This window comes from Hemicordylus capensis, chromosome 2, assembly GCF_027244095.1.
Source record: "Hemicordylus capensis ecotype Gifberg chromosome 2, rHemCap1.1.pri, whole genome shotgun sequence".
Classification (NCBI taxonomy): Eukaryota; Metazoa; Chordata; class Lepidosauria; order Squamata; family Cordylidae; genus Hemicordylus; species Hemicordylus capensis.
The window spans coordinates 174,520,356-174,539,218 of record NC_069658.1 but is presented as its reverse complement, the minus strand read 5'-3'; the positions used below and the strand labels follow the sequence as shown (position 1 = coordinate 174,539,218).

The 18,863-nt window shown below is 48.2% G+C and overlaps 1 protein-coding gene across 4 annotated transcripts in view; it reads left to right on the top strand.

Moving 5' to 3' along the window:
• Positions 1 to 18,863, top strand: part of RGL3 (ral guanine nucleotide dissociation stimulator like 3) — a 30,851-nt gene that overhangs the window by 1,187 nt on the left and 10,801 nt on the right. For 3 of the 4 annotated variants that reach the window (XM_053303849.1, XM_053303850.1, XM_053303853.1), the window contains exons 2-12: positions 2,850 to 2,954; positions 3,660 to 3,874; positions 5,397 to 5,638; positions 7,375 to 7,508; positions 7,861 to 8,076; positions 10,992 to 11,095; positions 11,366 to 11,450; positions 14,234 to 14,326; positions 15,993 to 16,070; positions 17,291 to 17,323; positions 17,495 to 17,616. In XM_053303849.1, coding sequence (XP_053159824.1) covers positions 2,850 to 2,954; positions 3,660 to 3,874; positions 5,397 to 5,638; positions 7,375 to 7,508; positions 7,861 to 8,076; positions 10,992 to 11,095; positions 11,366 to 11,450; positions 14,234 to 14,326; positions 15,993 to 16,070; positions 17,291 to 17,323; positions 17,495 to 17,616 — 1,427 coding nt within the window. The remainder of the gene's footprint in view (positions 1 to 2,849; positions 2,955 to 3,659; positions 3,875 to 5,396; positions 5,639 to 7,374; positions 7,509 to 7,860; positions 8,077 to 10,991; positions 11,096 to 11,365; positions 11,451 to 14,233; positions 14,327 to 15,992; positions 16,071 to 17,290; positions 17,324 to 17,494; positions 17,617 to 18,863) is intronic. The other variant, XM_053303851.1, reaches the window with a different exon arrangement.

Below are 18,863 nucleotides of genomic sequence, written 5' to 3'. Positions count from 1 at the left end.
AGAGAAGGATGTGAGCAGAGTATGCCAGTTCTTGTTTGATGAGAAATGGGACTCTGGAAAATAGGAAATAACAGAGTTTAGGGTTAGATTTTTTAAATGTTATTTAAGCCGAAATCCCCGAGACTTCACTCCCTTGCCTTGCTCCGTTTTTCATTTATTGTACTTCCTCCGCACACCCACCTACTCCCGGAGTGCAGTGCAGGGTCACAGTCCTCCTTTCAGCTCAAGATATTCTCTTTATATTGGGGATGGGGCAGGTGCATTGTTTTTTTTTTTTTTTTTTAAACCAAATACAAATAATATCGAGCAGGAAACAGATACAGATGGGGGGGGGACATTATAAAGGCAAGAGAAAATAAGTAACAGAAATTTAATACATTATTTATTTATTTATTTATGTATTGCTGTTAAAGTCCTCAAAGCAGTTTACATAGCAAGACAAATGGGAAAATGGCTCCCTGTCCCTAAAAGGCTCACAGTCTAAAATAATACAATCATTAATAATATAACAAAGAGCACATTAGGTGACTTGACACATATTAGTCAAATTTTTGAGGAAAAGGCTTGGGATTCCCCCTCTGCTCCCCGCAAAATGCCCATAATGTGGCCTTATGGAAATGCCTAAAGCTAACTGAGATTAATATATATTTTGTGCACCAGTCGTTCAAAGCTGGCATAGTCACCAGGCTCCATGTATTTATTCTGCTATGATATGTGTATTTCCAACTAATACCGAGTCATCCGGGTCAACTGTATTTAGAAAACTTAAAAGAACCATGACAGGGGCACACCCCGTTACTTTTGTGCCAGGATTCCATCAACATGCCCTGTCGGGTGAAAGCAGAGATTGGCTTTCTCTCTCTAGACCGGTGCTTGGCACGGGGCAGTGCAGATAGTGGCGATGGTGGTGTTATGTTTACAACCTCTTGCCAGACCGGTCTGGTGGCTCTGCTGCTCAGCAGGAAATGTCAAGGAAGGTCACTGGAGCAAAGCAGGAGCACCTGGACTGGGGTGCAGGGAGGCAGTATGCTGAGCTCCAGTCCCCAGAGTTAGCTTTGGACTCCTTAGTACCAGGAAGGGATTTGGCTTGGGATGGATTTGGTGGGCAAGTGGTGGGCAACTTCTTGATCTCACTCTCTGTCCAGATTTCACTCCAGGTGAGGAAGGAAGCAACGGTCTGGTATTTCCTTCAGCAAAACCCAACAGCTGCCCCATCTACTGATAATGTTCGTAGCATGGTACAGTTGCCTCCTTTTGCCTGTGCCAGCAGCCTGAGATCCCGAAATTGAACAGCTGATTGGTTTCTTTGTGTGGGGCTCTCTTATTTCAGAAGAGAGCGGGTCTTGTGGTAGCAAGCATTACTTGTCCCCTTTGCTAAGCAAGGTCCACTCTGGTTGCATATGAATGGGAGACTACTTGTGAGTACTGTAAGATATTCTCTAGGGGATGGGGCCACTCTGGGAAGAGCATCTGCATGCAGAAGGTACCAAGTTCCCTCCTTGGCATCTCCAAGATAGGGCTGAGAGAGATTCCTGCTTGCAGCCTTGGAGAAGCCGCTGCTAGTCTGTGTAGACAATACTGAGCTAGATGGACCCATGGTCTGACTCAGGAGATGGCAGCTTCCTAGGTTCCTATGTAAGGGCAGGGCAGGGTCAGAAAAAACATGACCGCCTTGTGTGAGAATGGATTCAGGTTGGATTCAGGTCATATCCTAGGGATATGTCCATTGGGCACAACCCAACTGGATGTTCTCCTGTGTGCTAACCATGAAATGAGAGTGACTCAAGAGCCACACCCTGAAGCCTGTTCTGTTAAACAGCTGTAGAACGGTACTGAATTTGGGAAGAGAATGGTCAGAAATTTTCTCCTGTCTCGAAGTTGCTGGCGACCCCTTGGGGCAGTACAAAGTTGTCAGAGGCCCCTTGGGCAAAGCCCTGCACTGGACCTCTGAGAACCTTCTGCCCTCCCAACACATCTTCTGCCCCCCATACCCCCTCCTCCAGTGGCACACTGGTGGCGCAGTGGTAAAACTGCCACCCTGTAACCAGAAGGTTACAAGTTCAATCCTGACCAGGGGCTCAAGGTTGACTCAGCCTTCCATCCTTCCGAGGTCGGTAAAATGAGTACCCAGAATGTTGGGGGCAATACGCTAAATCATTGTAAACCACTTAGCTCCGGCTATAGAGCGGTATATAAATGTAAGTGCTATTGCTATTGCTATAATAATATATCTTTACATCTACCAGGTACTTCATTTTTTTTGCATGTTTTGAGATTGCATTTGGTACCTCCCCTTCCCATTTTCCATACCCTTTTTTAGCCTCCCCACAACTTGGACACCAGCCATGGCAGATACTAATATGTGGTTAATCTCAGTTTTGGGGATGTGGACCACCAGGACATGTTTGTGTCTGTGTGTGCTCTGCAGGATTAGGAGGGGCATCTATTACACTCCCCAAAGCCCCGTGAAGCTTTTCCTTGTTTTGGAGCTGGAAAAATGATCTGTATATCAGTTTTTCTTTTCTGCTTTTATGCAAGTGATATACACCACCTGCACAAAAGGAGGCATGATGAGGAGAAAGCCTCAGCTCCAAGGAAGCCTGGTATCATCCTTGTTTCTTTGCTCATTCTCAGACTGTTAGCTTCCAAACTGCTCTGTGAACAAAGACTTTATACAGCATGTTTAACTCTGAAAGGCCCAATTCTTCCTTCCTAGCTGGGAATAGATCCACAGGCACTTGGATCCCAGAACTTCCCTTTTGCCTAGTTGACTTAGAGATTGCCGTAGTGCCTGATGCAAGTTAGCCACACAAGCCCTGGTCTCACTTCTGCTCTGGCTTCCTCTGTAGACACCTCTCCAGCAGTGGGGTGAAGAGGCAGAAGATGGAGCCATCTACAGCATCACCCTTCAGCGAGTGAGGGCAGAGCCCATGGCCAACAGATCCTGCCACTTGGTATGTGCCCCCTTTAGAGGAGGAAGACGATGTTCCTTCCTCCATGCTAAACAGGGCTGATCAGCACAGCAGAGGGGATGCAGCAGATGGGGCGGGGGGAAGAAGCTGTCTGCCAAGTCATGTTCAGGCCTGCAAAGGGGCTCTCCCTGCTGCTTTCGCCTACAAGACGCCTCAAGCTTTGGGGCAGTGAGCTCTGTTTTTAAAAGAGGAGGGAATATTTAGCAGGGCTGCTCAACTCCGGCCCTCCTGCAGATGCTGGCCTACAATTCCCATAATTCCTGGCTATGGAGGATTATGGGAGTTGTAGTTCAAAAACAGCGGGGGAAGGGGCTACGTTGAGCAGATTTAGAGCCTCCAGAGTGTATTGAAGGCAAGATAAGCCCACGAGAAGAATGTTTTGAATGTAATGAATTTGATTTGTAATATAAGATTTTTAAAACCCACGGAAGGGAAGGGGGTGCACTTACACTTACCGTGTCTCCCTGAAAATAAGACAGTGTCTTATATTAATTTTAGCCCCCAAAAATGCACTAGGGCAATTAGCGGTACATCAGAAATTACTGCTAGGTCTTACTTTCGGGGTAGGTCTTACTTTCGGGGAAACAGGGTAGGTGTCTTACCTCTCTCATAGGTACCAGTGGAGGGTTACTATCTCCTCTACCTCACCTCATTGGTACGATGCCATGCCTGTCTCTCTCCCAACAGGACGATGCCAACCCACCCGAGTGCCCCTTTGTACAGTACCGTACCTGCAAGAGACGTACACTGCGGGCTGCCACACTCCCCAGGCTGGTGAAATGGTTGGTGTCAGCCAGCGCGGAGGGGGACCTTGGCTACGTCCCCAGCTTCCTTGCCACCTACCGGGCCTTCACCACTGCTGAGCAGGTGCTGGAGCTGCTGCTGCCCCTGGGACCAGACAAGTGAGGCACTGGGCAGGGGGTGGGTAGGATGGGCAGTGGGAGGGTGCCAGGGAGGAGGCACACAAGGAAGGTGAGGTTCTTGAAGGGGGGAGGCCTGGCAGGGTGATGGCAGCGTGGGGAGGCAAGTGGAGCCCCTTTTGCTCTTGCTGCCTCAAGGATTCCTTCATGTCGAGGCAATGCGTGCCATCTGGGGCACTTAACCAGCTTCAGTGACTCTCACTCTGAACTGTGAGATCTGCCAGGGGGTAGAGGAAGTGGTTTGCCTCCCTGACCATTGCTATGGGAAGGAAGAGCTGCTGTGCAAAGTCAACGCAATTGCCCAGGACTTGGTCTGTGACTGTGACTGTTTCTGGGTGGGGCACCATAGGAGACCAATCAGATGCTTACGTTTAGGAAAACCTGGTATATACTAAATGAGGCTAGGGGTACATGGGCAACAGGTGGCAGATTCCCGAGCAGAGGTGCTCTTCCCCCTGGACTTCTGGGCAGAGGTCCATGGCCTCCCCACACCCCCTGGGGCCCCCCAAATCCTCTGTCCTGGTTGGTGTGGTCACAGCACCGCACCACTGGCCTGTACTGTGCTGGGTGGCCAAGTGTGACCTCTGCTTTAGATGGAGTGGGGAAAGAAATATGTGGGATGGGAATATGTTACATTGCATGTTGCAGTGTTTCTGCTAATGCATATTTGCCTAAACATACCTGTTTTATAGAGCAAAGTTGCTGTTTGTGCTGTTTGTGCCCTCCATGTGTTAAAAATACTGTGTGTGTCACGATGTGTGTGTGTGTGTGTGTGTGTGTGTGTGTGTAGGGGGGTGATGCTTAACTTGAAGGGGAGCGGGCCGCCAAAGGCCTTTCGGTCCAGGCTCCAAAAAGACCGAGGTGCTCCTCTGATGCTGAGGTGGTAAAATGGACTGTACCAGTTCATATTACAGGTTGAGGATGCCACTTTTGAATGTTGCCCTCACCTAAACAACTTTCTGAAAATAAAAACCTAGCACATCTGGGAGACAGGCTGCAGCTGTTCAGGAGAGCTGGTCTCGTGGTAGCCGGCATGACTTGTCCCCTTAGCTAAGCAGGGTCCGTGCTGGTTGCATATGAATGGGTTAGTTTGTTTGCAGTGAGTCTTTTGGAATGCAGAACAGTTTGTTTCTTTAAAATCCCATTTCTGCAGTCTGCTGCAGTCCATCCTAGCATCTCAGCATTCTACCACCTCATTTTCCTCATGTGTTGAGCTGCCCTGAATGTCTTTGGGAAGGGGCCAAGTACTTGCAGGGGGAGGGGCTCCAGTGGAGGAGGCACCAAGGAAAATTGAGGTGCCAGGGGGTGGGGAGAAGTTTGGTGTGGGAGGAGGAGCAGCATGGACTGCTGGGGTGACTGAAGCATCCCCCCACCCTGGGGATGGAGGAGGGCCAGGAAGTGGCTCATAATTAGAAGCCACCCAAGCCCCATATGGCAGTGGCGCCGAGACAAGGCCAACAAGGGCCTGTGTGTGATTCTAACTGCATTTCCCTTCTGGCTGCAGAGCGGTGCTCCATGTATTGGAGCTCTGGCTTCAGGACCACGCTGAGGATTTCTGGCAGCCTCCTGAGCACCTGCGTCTGCACAGAGCCCTGCGTTTCCTGCACCTGTCTGCTCCTGGTTCCCCAGCGTGTGCTCTGGCAGAGGGCCTGCTGCAAGCCAACCAAGAAAGAAAGGAGGAACGTGGAAAGGAGGAAGACCCAGCCGAAGCAGATGGGGCCTCTGTTTTTAAAAAGCCCATGCACAGTAAGCTTAGCTATAAGACAAAAGCGAGCGAAAATAACCACAGGGCGGGGGGAGGGTTTGCTTAAAGGATTTGTGAAACTTTCACAGAAAGTCACAGGTGCCCAGGCAGTAAAATGAAAGCAGCTGTAAGCCTTAGTTCTTTGCTTGTCCTGTAGTTAGCTTCTTGGCACAGGCCGTGCCACATTGCCTATTGGTACAAGAGTTCTACACCAGGGAGAAAGCTCTGGACACCACATGCCAAACAAGATTGAGGGGAACAAGGCAAGCATAAAGGCAACAGGTTGAAACATCTCTCGTGACTTTACCCCCTATTGCATTTTTGCATAGGTTGCAAGCAGTGTTCCCTCTAAGGCATGCACTTGTGTGTGCACTCACACATTTTTTAAAATGTCTGCTCAGTTAATTAATTTTAGATCCCACTCAGGTTGAATCAGGAAGGCCCCACTCTGAATGCACGTGCACACACACTGCCTTGATGCTGCCACCCAGAATTCATTCTGCACACAGATGAAAAAAATTAGAACACTGCTTGCAAGTTCATTCTGGACAGTTAGATTGTGTATCTCCTAGACAAGGGGAGAATAAAAGTGAAAGATTGCTCCTTCCATCAGGATGTCTGCCCCTCAGATTCTGCAGACTTTGGATCAGAGGGTGGTTGCAGGACCTAGGGTACGAGAGAGCCCGCGTGGTGTAGTGGTTAGAATGCTGGACTAGGACCAGGAAGACCCGAGTTCAAATCCCCATTCAGCCATGAGACTTGCTGGGTGACTCTGGGCCAGTCACTTCTCTCTCAGCCTAACCTACTTCACAGGGTTGTTGTGAGGAGAAACTTAATTATGTAGTACACTGCTCTGGGCTCCTTGGAGGAAGAGCAGGATATTAGGGGGGGAAGTTAAATAAATATATACATACATACATGTAAAAACTGCAAATACTGTCAGGATCATTTGTCTGTACTGGATTAGGCCTCCCCTAGATTTTGTGCAGTCTGTAGACTGGAGGAATAGAAGGTGGGGAGGACTGTGAATAAGCCACATGGGTTTTCATACCGGTTTCAACTTCTGTCGGAGATGCACATCCTGGCACAACACTGATCAGCAAGCCAAGTGAGCACTTGATGCCAGTGTTCCCTCTGAGGTGTGTGCATGTGCGTGTGCTCACAAGTTTTCTGATGTCCTCTCAGTTAATTTTAGATCCCGCTCAGGTTGAATCGAGAAGACTCCACTCTGAATCTGCATGTGTGAACACACTGCCTTGATCCTGCCACCCAGAACAAAACTCATTCTGCGCACAAATGAAAATAAATAGAGGAAACGCTGCTTGGTGCATTGCTCTTTTTTTAGAGGCACCAAGAAAATGACATATGAACTAAGGTGCACCCCAGAATCTCTTGCAGTGCTGGGGCACCATGCTCAGATGGGGTGCAGCTGCATCCTGTGACCTGTGTCCCAGCAGTCTTCCTAATATTTATTTATTTATTGTATTTATTTAATCAATTTTTATGCCGCCCCAAACCAAAGTCTCATATTGCAAGAGATACTGGGTCACAGGTAACCCTTGCACTATTACTGGGGCACAGGTATCCTATGGATCAGGCCAATCATCTGGTATGAGTGAAACATCAACCTGCACACCTCCCTGGAGCAGGTGCCTCCAAGGTACCCAGTGCCTGCACGCACCTCCTCCTAAAAGTTGGGTTTAGCCACTCGGAGTGCTCTCGTCTCCCTGCCATGCAGGAGGATTGTCCCCGGCGTTGGGGTTGCCACAGGCAACTGGAGAGGCAGCTGGGTCAGATGACTGTGAGGAGACCCCAGCCTTGCTGTCCTTCTCCGTGGATGAAGTGGCTGAGCAGCTGACCCTGATGGATGCAGTGAGTACGATACAGAGACACTGGTGGGAGTGAGGGCTGGAAACAGCTTTGGGAGGAATCTTGCCGGATGTTGTTGCTGTGGAGTGGGGTGGGTTCTGGGACTCCTTGGTTCTTAACTGTTTCCAGCTCCAGGAGCTGGAATCTAAGCAATGGGGGCAGCCGTGGCAGAAGCCAGGATTCCCTGTCCTCATTCAGATGCACGCCCTCTGGAACCGGCCAGAAGAAAGAGAAGAGGGACTGTGCCGGCATCGTCCCATGGACAGGGAGTTGTCCTTGGAATCTGGCCTCCACCCCCACTTCTGACCTTGGGCTGGCTCTCTCCCTCTTCCCTCCTCCCATTCTCCCTCCCCAGGAGCTCTTTAGAGTGGTGCAGCCCTTCCACTGCCTGGGCTGTGTGTGGTCCCAGCGAGACAAGAAGGAGAATCAGCACATGGCTCCCAGTGTCCGGGCCACTGTGGCCCAGTTCAATGCCGTCACCAGCTGTGTCATCACATCCGTGCTTGGAGACCTGGCCCTTCGCATTCCCCAGCGGGCACACCTGCTGGATAAATGGATCAGCATTGCTCAGGTGAATGTGGGTGCAGCGGGCAGCTTCCAGGCTCAGGAATGAGCATGCCAGAAAAATGAAGTCAGGGAAGGAGGCATTTGATCTCTTTGGGGGTAGTGAGCCAGAGACCTAGCAGGAGACATTCAGATGTTGAATACTCTCCAGACATTTTTTTGTGCATACAGTTTTTGTGACAAGCTTTTTATATGATCAGTGGTTGCCTAGAGATCATTGATCTGGGTTGGTATAAAAATGCAGTGAATAAAAAAATCTTCTTTCTTACTTCTTCAAGTCTCTTTTCTGGAGAGGAGAGCTGGTCTTGTGGCAGCAAGCATGACTTGTCCCCTTAGCTAAGCAAGGTCTTTCCTGGTTGCATATGAATGGGAGACTAGAAGTGTGAGCACTGTAAGATATTCCCCTCGGGGGATGGAGCTGCTCTGGGAGGAGCAGAAGGTTCCAAGTTCCCGCCCTGGCTTCCCCAAGATAGGGCTGAGAGAGACTCCTGCCTGCAACCTTGGAGAAGCTGCTGCCAGTCTGTGTAGACAATACTGAGCTAGATGGACCTATGGTCTGACCGTCTGACTCAATATATGACAGCTTCCTATGTTCTGTAAAGCCTTTGGCCTAACCCTCTTGTCCCCAAACGAAGTAACTAAGCTTAAGTAAGTGTACATGAAATCATTGCATATTCTTCTCCAATTTATCTCTGCTTCCAGTTCTCTCCCCTTCCTCTGTGCCCTGTTTATAGACTGTGAGTCCTTTGGGATAAGAACCTGACTTCTCACGTATTTATTGGTAAAGTGTATCTATTGGTAATGGTGCTATAAAAGCAAATACACTTGCAAAATCATTAGTCCAGAAAGTGGTATCATGTAGTTCTTCAGTGCAGAGTGAATTCCTTCATAAAGGAAAAGTAGTGTTGTGTGTTGTGTTGTTTTGTCTCAGTGCCCACCCTTTGCAGCTCTCTTCAGAACTATTAGATCTAAACTTCTAGAATTAGAAGCAGAATGGATAACTGTGATGGGTGCATTCCTGGGAGGAGGCGGGAGGGAAGGAGGAGGCTGGGAACATCTTGCTTCCAATGGGAGCAGAAACCTGACAAGATTGGAGTCCTGTTGCCTTTATGAACAATCAATGCATGCCCTTGGTGTAATAAAACAATGTAATTTTCCCCCCACCTGTGTTGATAACATCAAATTATTATAATGTATCAAAAAGTAACCACCACAAATGTTCTTAAAATTAGGGCTGTCAATCAATTTAACTTTTTTTTTTGGTACAGTGCAATTCTATGGGTATGAGTCAGAAGTCAGTCCCACTATGTTCAATGGGGCTCACTTATTCAGATGCATACCCCATGGAATTGATCAGCTGAAAGAAAAGAGGGACGGTGTTGTTCCTTTAAAGCAGGGCTCCACCTGTGGCACTTCCAGATGTGGCTAAATTACAACTCCCATCATATAATAAATTGTGGCTGAGGGTAATGGGAGTTGTAGTTTAGCCACATCTGGAGTGCCACAGGTTGGGGAGCCCTGTCTGCATGGTCCCCTGGACAGAGAGAATTTGAACCCAGCTCTCTAACGCCTTCCCCTGCAGTGGATGCACTGAGTTGAGTAGCTGTGAGCCTTCTGGCTCTCTCCTTCTTCCCTCCCCTCCTTCCTCCCCAGGACCTGTTTAGAGAAGTGTCTTTTTACTGACTGATTGAACTTAAATATATTTGTATATTTCCAAGACATTACTATAAAGAAGCTTTTTTTAGACATTGAAGGAAGTGTAAGTTAACTCATAATTTTAATATTTTTTTTAAAAAACCCAACAATTATTGTCTTTTTAGTGTATATTATGGTAACACACTAGAACTAAAATAGCTTACAACATAAACAAGTGTTCCCTTCAATCTCAGCCCACTAATAAAAATTGATTTAATTGATTAACAGAGTAATCTTGTGCCTCTGTACTTAGAAGCCCCACTGTGTTGTTTCTGCGAAGAAGAGCCAGTCTCAGAAGGATCAATGCATTTATACTTTATTTTACAGCTGCATATAGCAAGACTGTTTGTGTGTCTGCCTGTTGTTTTTACAGTCTGCTGACCCCCCCTTACAGCCTTCTGAGTCTTGCCTCTTGTTCTGCTGCCCTCTGCCTACCAGAATATTTCCCTCCTAAATGTAACACCGTAGCCACCTAATGGCGCAGCGGGGAAATGACTTGACTAGCAAGCCAGAGGTTGCCGGTTTGAATCCCCGCTGGTATGTTTCCAAGACTATGGGAAACACCTGTATCGAGCAGCAGGGATATAGGAAGATGCTGAAAGACATCATCTCATAATGCTGCCTTTAATGCTGAAAGGCGCATCTCATAAATGCGTGGGAGATGGCAGTGGTAAACCCCTCCTGTATTCTACCAAAAGAAAATCACAGGGCTCTGTGGGTGCCAGGAGTTGACACCAACTCGACAGCACACTTTACCTTTACTTTAAATGTAACACTATCTCTAAAACTACCTTCTCCACATACATTTGTAAACCGTCCAGAGACACAAGTTTTGGGCGGTATAGAAATATGTTAAACAAACAAACAAACAAACAAACAAACAGGATTTCAGCCTAATATACCAATTGAACTGATCAGAACTTGCAGCCTTACTTAAAATATGATGTTAGGATGTTGGATAACAGCTATCTTTATATGCAAATGGGATTTGTTCTCCTTCTTATTATTACTATTGTTATTTTATGTATTCTTTTTTATCCGTACTTTTCTGTAAAGTTTTAAATTGTATTGCTGATCTTTGATTGTTGATAGTAATAAACTAAACTAAACTAAGCCTCTTAACAACTTAATCTAGCAGCTTAACCCTCCTTTTGAGAATCTTGCCTCCCCTTACTGAAATGTTTGTTTCTTCCCCTGCAATCCGGAATGGTCCCCCTGACCCTCCAGCGATGTCGGGACTTACGCAACTTCTCCTCTTTGTACGCCATCCTCTCTGCTCTGCAGTCCAACTCCATCTACCGACTCAAGCGCACCTGGGCTGCTGTCAACAGGTGAGCTTTTCTGAAGGAGCATCAGTGGAGAAAGGGATGATGGACTGTGCCATGTATGCTGTGCCATAATCCAGGGGCTGGTATAAATACATACCATCCTCTTCCAGTCTCCCATTCCTTTTGGCCGTGGGATAATGTCAAGTTCGAAGATTTCCCCCAACCAGGGTTGGGAAGAACTTCCATTCCAGACTCTAGAGAGCTGGTTGGAGGTTCCAGGCTGAATGGACCCGTTGGTCGAACTCCATTCACGAAACTCTGCTTACCCGACAGGGATGCCAGAAGCTCCTTCCGAAAGCTCTCTCAGATCTTCTCCGAAGACAACAATCATCTGAATTGCCGGGAAATCCTACTGCAGGTAACCGAACTGTGTCTTTTGTAGGGAAGGGGATAGCAGTGCCACAGGGGTGGGGAGAAGGATTTGCTGTGAAGGGAGACAAGGGCAGAAGGACTTCAGAGATTGTGCTGTGCTGTAAAAAACAAAACAGGAGAGGGTGAGTGTGGGGGGTGACTGAGGCATTCTGTACAGTGACTGGAGAGATGTCTGTGGGAAGAGATGCTAAGCAGTAGAGAGGGAGCAGTGGGAGCAGTTCATGGTGGATCTGAGTAGGCAGGGACAAAAGGGATGTCTCTCTTGGTAGTGTCATGCCCTCAGAGTTGGTTCTTGAAATGGATGTATCTTGGCTGCTCATGAGAGGCAAGCGAATTCTGCTACTGCTTCAAACCCGCCTGTGGAGCCCTCCTGCAAAATGAGGTTAAGAGAGCAAGTGCTCTCTTAAGTTCATTTTTTGGGGTCGTCCACTAGCCCCGGTTGCTTGCGGGTTCCCCGGCTGAAGTCAGAGGAATCCCCACAATGCACAATGCGCTCTTGCATTTTGCATTAGGGGAGTTTTGGGTGGCGGGGTGCTGCTTCCCATCCCCCGACCCTCCACTCTGCTGTCAGCTACGGCAGTCATGTGGGTGGGCAAACCACCCGCCCAGGGATCGTCTGTGGGGAGGTGAGTGCTAGCAGCCTTCCTCCCTGCGTTCCCTCAAGCCCTTTCTCACTGATCATGCTGAAGGGGCTCATTGTATATTTGCTGAATGGAAGTAAGAAGATCGTAAAGATAATGTCTGGAAGACTGAAATGCCCCCTGTTGCTTTCCTTATGTTCCCTTTCTACATGTCCAATTAGTGTCAATTTGTTCTCTGACAGAGGCCCAGTTCTTACTGAGGTGATGCTAGCTTCAATGGGAACTTCAGCTTACCACTTCAGACTGCCTGTGGTGACTGTATAATAGCAGCAGCAGCAGTAGTAGTAACAGTAATTAATTAATTAATTAATTAATGCCTTCCACATTGAAAATGACATCGCACAAAGAGGGGGTTTAGCCTAGCCTTCTCCATGACAAGGAGTCTTGTATAAAGATACTGCAACATGAAATGGTACAGTTCAGGCTCATGTTGACCACCTTAGTGAGAACTAGGCCTCGGAGGGCCAAACTACACATTAGGGAAGATCTATAATTGGCACTGGAGCCATGTTTCCTTGGTCTTAGTCACTGCTGCTGATAGTGGTTGGGTTGTCTGCAAGGAAGGATAGGTCTTCCTTCTGCTTGAAAGAGCTGTGCTTTCCCTAGGATAACTTCAACAAGTTGTTCTAGTAAAAACTAATCTGCCTAACTTCTTTTCACTATTCCTACAACTGGACTAAATTTGGTCCAAATCAGTTAGGCAGTTCACAAGTTAGCCCTCTTGCTCCTCAAACCCTTGCTCTACCATCTTGAATCGGGGTGGATGACATCATCACAAACGATGCTGTTGAGGTGTCCCCATGTGTCCCTACAACTGAACCCGATTTGGCTCATATTAGTCCAGACATTGCGAAGTTGATGGTGGGAACACACACACACGGACACACGCAGAATGCTGGGTGATCTCATAAGCCTACTGGAAAGTAGGCTAATAAACTGTATTAAACTGGGAACTGTAAGCAACCATGAGGGATAATCTATCCTTTCTCCTTCTAGCCTCACATATATGAACACAAGAAGGTACTTTTAGACCAAGTGTTTTAGACCACTTTTGGCGCAGCGGGGAAATGACTTGATTATCAAGCCAGAAGTTGCCCGTTCGAATCCTTGCTGGTATGTTTCCCAGACGATGGGAAACACCTATATCGGGCAGCAGAGATATAGGAAGATGCTGAAAAGCATCATCTCATACTACGCGGGAGGAGGCAATGGTAAACCCCTCCTGTATTCTACCAAAGAAAAATCACAGGGCTCTGTGGTCGCCAGGAGTCATCACCGACTCTACGGCACATTTTACCTTTACCTTACTTTTAGACCATCTGTCTCACCAATGCACACACTGACAGGCAGTGGCTCTGCTGGGTTTCGGGCAGCCCTGCTTGGAGATGCCAGAGATTGAACCTGGGGTAAAACAGGGGTAAATCACTGAGCTACAGCCCCCTGCTGTAGGAAATCATGCCTGAGTTAGGAGGACAATGGAGTACCAGTTTGTCAGCCTGACTTTTCATCTCACTCAGTCGATACTGCAGGTTCAAGAATGCCTGTTGTGGAGCCTGTGGGGGTGGGGGGGGCAGGTGTACCTCTCTCCGAGAGCTTAGAGCAAGGGTGGTTGTATTGCAGTGCTTGACTACTTCTGACTCCAACTTCTGAGTGGTTTTGTGGAAGTCAAAGAAGAGGGAAAATTTGGCAGGTACAGCTTGTCAGGGATGAGAGGAAAGCTATATTTCTGCACACTTATAGAAGGCACATGTCATGAACACTTCCCCCCATTCTGGTGCAAATGATGACACTGTCTCTCTCAAGTGGGGGGCTCCTTACTGAGGAGGTAACCAGGTGACATCCATGAGTACAATCAGCAGGCCATACAATTGACATACTTCAAGCAGGGCAGGCTCCTGTTCCTTCAAGTGTGAGGCACTCTTGTTCTGGGTACAGCTTCTCCCATCTCATTGTTGCAACAGTGGAAAAAAGCTGCACCTGTTGAATGTCTCCCTGCTTCAGGACTCTTAAAAAGGCCTATTCTGGATAGAACATGTCAACCCAAGGAGGTAATGTCTGTGTACCTGGGCAGAGATGGATCTGGCATTAGCTCTGTTTCCCCTCCTACTTGTCTGTGTCTCTTCTGTAGGAAGGAGGTCTCCAGGGCAGCTCTGATGGATGCAGTACCCCTCAAACACCAGCCCGGACATCTCTGAAGCAGAGGCCTCAGCCCAGGCTAGTGGTGAGAATCTTTCCCTGTTGCCTGGTTGCAGCTGATCAGGCTTGTCCATTCAGTCTGAGGAAGGCTTTTATTTTTTTAAAAAAATTGTTTATCCTGTTCTCCTTCCAAGGAACTCGAGGCAGCATTTACCCTCCTCTACCAGTCTTTTATTTATTTATTTTACATTTTATATCCCGCTCTTCCTCCAAGGAGCCCAGAGCGGTGTACTACATGCTTGAGTTTCTCCTCTCAACAACCCTGTGAAGCAGGTTAGGCTGAGAGAGAAGTGACTGGCCCAGAGTCACCCAGCAAGTATCACGGCTGAATGGGGATTTGAACTTGAGTCTCCTTGGTCCTAGTCCAGCACTCTAACCACTACACCATGCTGGCTCTCACAACAACCCTGTAAGGTAGGTTAAGCTGAGAGCAAGTGACTGGTTGCAGGTCACCCAGTGAGTTTCATGGCAGAGGTTTGGACCTGGGACTCTCAGATCCTAATCTGACACTCAAACACTGCACCACACTAGGGTTCCCAACTTGGAGAAGTCTGAGGAAGAAATAATTGCTATAAATAGTTCGAAGTCTGCATGTAATATGTTCTCAGAAATGACTTGGGGGAAGTTGGAGAGAAGAGAGAGAGGGGACCTGAGCTAAGTAGGTACCCCCACCTATCAGATCAGGAACAAAAGACACAGACCACCCCCCCAACTGTGATAGCCACTATATTTCTTGGCCACCCCATGGCAGGTACCTTAGGGTGTCTCTGCACCAGCCATGTGCCAACATTTGCTTTTCTAGTTTACCCTTTCATTCAAGGTCTTGTCCCAGTAGACCTAAAACCACTAACTCCCCAAAGAAATGCCAGTGTTACCCTGGTGTCCTTTAACCTCTAGCAGTGGTCATTTCAGCAAAGGTTTTGTAACTTCTTCCATTCATCTCTCTCCTTCACTCTTATTGCAATTTTGTATTTTTTCATGGGAGGGAGAGCGCCCAGAGCACTGCTGGTGCAAGGTGCAGTAGCCCAGTAGCCCAAGGTACCTTCCCCCTCCTCCCCTGCCCACTGAAGCCCCTTAAGCCCTCTGGGGGGGGCGGTGGCACTGCTTAGGGTCAGGAGACTTTCAGCAGTGATGCAGGAGGTGGGGAGTGCAAAGAGGAGGGAGGACTATCCAGACACTGTGAGCAAAGCCATTCTCCTTGCTGTTGGAGAACTGGAAACAGCGTGCCACTTCTCATGCCATTGCCAAAGGTCCTCTGGTCCTCAGGGATGGCTTTTGCGGGGACTCAGGGAGTTTCAGGAGAAGGTGGGGAAGGGTACCTTGCACTGGCAGATGTTTTGCCCGCACTACTCTGGATGATGCCCACTGAATCTGGTGTTGCCCACACCTGCCAGTCCATCAGCTTTCACCAAGACCTTGTTTCAACTGAGTTTTCTTCCCCCCGCTCAGTGGGTATGCACATGACCATCTATTGTGCAAGTCCTTGCAATGGCCTCACTAGCAAAAAGAAAACAATTGACGTGAAAGCCTCTTCAAAGCATCTTCCTCTTGGGTTTGAGCTTCACTTGTATAGCATGCTAATCGTGCTAATCAAATATCCTTGGAGGTGTGTCGGTTCACACATGGGTGTGTGTGTGTGTGTGCACTGGTCAAAGGGTTAAGTGAATGAATCCAGTTTTGGTTTGTTGCAGGCTCCCACCATCCCATATCTTGGGACATTTTTGACAGATCTGATCATGCTAGACACGGCACTCCCAGACTTTGTGGAGGTAAGCATCTTTGAGAAGAGCCCCTATTCTCCTCCCCAGACTGGCTAAGCATTCTCGGCATAGTGCACATCCTCTCCTGTTGCCTGGATGGGCATTTCAGGTTAATTCCGTCACTGTGCTTCTTCAGGCTTCAGGGACAGGTGATATGCTCCTTAAGCTTCCCTACTTGAATTCCACCTTGGTTCAAGTAGTGGGAGAAGAGGTGAAGGGCTGTGGCACCAGAGGCAGACAATCCATAAGAACATCCAGCCTCAGAGGCTAGATGCCTCTAAATACCAGAGGCAGTGGAGCGACAGCAAGAGAGAGCGCATGTCCTCAGCTCTCATCTGGTGGGCCATTGTGTGAAACAGGATGCCTGATCCAGCAGGACTGTCCTTATGCCCTTATATGAGGCTGCCTTTTTCCAGTTCATGTCATGGCTCCTTCTAGCCTATTACCTCTGGCTTTCCAGGGTCCCAGGTTGGTTGGTTGCCCCCAGCCCTGCTGCTTGAGTTCCCTTTAAATGGAGATGCTAGAACCTTCTGCATGCAAAGCACCTGTCCCCAATAAATAGAATCCCTTCGCTAAGTAACAGTGGATTTCCACTGGATGCAGGAAAATGGCATGGTCCAGTCCTGCTCATAAATCGCCACAGGCTCTACCAGATGGCAATTTATTCCAACTTAAGCTCAACTTCCAATGAGAGATGTAATGACTAATGTAAACCGCCCTGAGCCACTTTGGAAGGGCGCTATATAAATAGAAAGAAAGAAAAAAGAAAGAAAAAAAAGGGGGGGGGAGACGTATCCACAAGGCATTCAAGAACACCACATAAGTTCTTAGCACCATCTGCTGACAATCTGTGAAAATGCGGTGTCTTTTTCAAGTGAGTATAAAAGTGGTATTGAGAAGACATGGCCCTTTTACGAATTGTCAGCAGATGGCGCTAAGAACTTACACAACCTTCTTGAATGTCGTAGGGACGACTTGCTACAACTCCTGTTGGAATTTGTGTTGGTTAGAATAAATCACTGCCTAGAAGAGCCCCAAGAAATTTTGCGCAAGCCTCTGCTCAGTCTGCCTCTTATTGCCTGAGGTAGTTGCCTCATCCTCCCTCATGGCTAGGCTGCCTCTAAGGGCCTGGGTCTCTTTTGGCAGGCATCTTGTCGGTTCTTACAGAACTACAGCTCAATTTGTAGTTCCCTTGTGTTGCTCACAGTCTCTTTTCTCCAATTTCACAGGGTAACCTCATTAATTTTGAGAAGCGGCGGAAGGTAAATCAGAGACAGAAAAGCTGGAGATTGGTGGGTGGCAGGCAGAGTCTCTCGGTTCTGTGCCTGGAAATAGAGGCAGGCCAATGAACGTGGAACCAGACAACAGAATAATGTTCAAAACCCAGGAACTAGAACTCCATTGCCCACTCTGCTGCTCTCTCGTTTCCCCAGGAAGCAGCAATCCTCTCTTGGATCCGTCAGCTGCAGGAATCATGCCGGGGGTACAATTTTTGCCCCAACCCATCCTTCCGCTTTGCCTTCCAATGGCAACAGCAGTTTTCTGAGGAACAGAGGTAAGGAAGGGTGTCTGGTTCTGTACCGGGGAGGGAATGGTTTGTAGGATCTGGTAGGCTGTGTAATGAGTGGGTGGAAGGCACTGGGAGTTGTATCTTTGCACTACTCAGACTGAGCTCCGTTGGAGAGTCTTAGGCCAAGATTCTTCTTTGGGGAGCTCTCAGAGACTGCTTGCTCACAGGCAGGCACCAGGTGCTCACAGGCACCAGCAAGTAAATACTTAATTGTTCAGTGTGCCTAAATGCGCCGCTCACCTACTCCCACATAGAAGCAGCCTCCTCCTTTCATTGGACTTTACACGGGCCAATCAGGAGAGCAGTTCACACGATCAGCATTAAGGGAGGGGAAGCCTCCTACCAGTGTTCCCTCTAACAGGGATTCCCAGATATTGCCTACAACTCCCAGAATCCCCCAGCTGCAATGACTTTTGGGGGGATTTTGGGAGATGTAGGCAACAACATTTGGGAATCCCTGTTAGCGGGAACACTGCCTCCTACCCTAATTCGGGAGCTGGGCACACTCTCGATTTTCGACCGTGTGTTAGATTAAAAACAAGGTCAGAGGTGTAGAATCCAAGGGAAAGAGTTGTGGCATGCAAGGACAAGGCAGAGGAGTGGAATCGGGAATACAGTTTAATGAAATAGATACTCTGCACAGAGAGACAAGTGCAGACTGCTTTTCTGTGCTCTTGCTGCTGGCTGTTCGTTAGCCCCGCCTCTGCTCCATGACCTAAAGCCCCATTCAAAAGCTGGCCTGGATCAAGGAATGGATTAACTAAACACACTATAAGAGGCGGGGAGCTTGATCGTCAGTCAAGCCACAGCTGAGTAGGATGAGCATGCTCTGCCCAGATTCTGTCCCCAGCTTCGGAATGGGGTAGGCAAGAAAATAATCCTACTCATCTGGGACTTGACTGATGGCCAAGCTCCCAGCCTCTTGTGGTGTATTTGGTTAATCCATTCCTTGATCCAGGCCAGCTTTTGAACAGAGCTTTAGGTCATGGAGCAGAGGCGGGGCTTACAAACAGCCAGCAGCAAGCGCACAGAAAAGCAGAAAATCTAACACGCAATCAAAAATTGGGAGTGTGCCCAGCTCCCAAATTAGGAGGCTTCTCCTACCCTAATGTCAGTTGTGTGAACTGCCCTAACCTCTCATCAAGCTCCACTCCTCCAAGTTCATAGCACGGTTGCCCAGGGTGGACTGCATAGCCCGTGGGATAGGAAGGATGTCCTGACCTTCCTGCAGT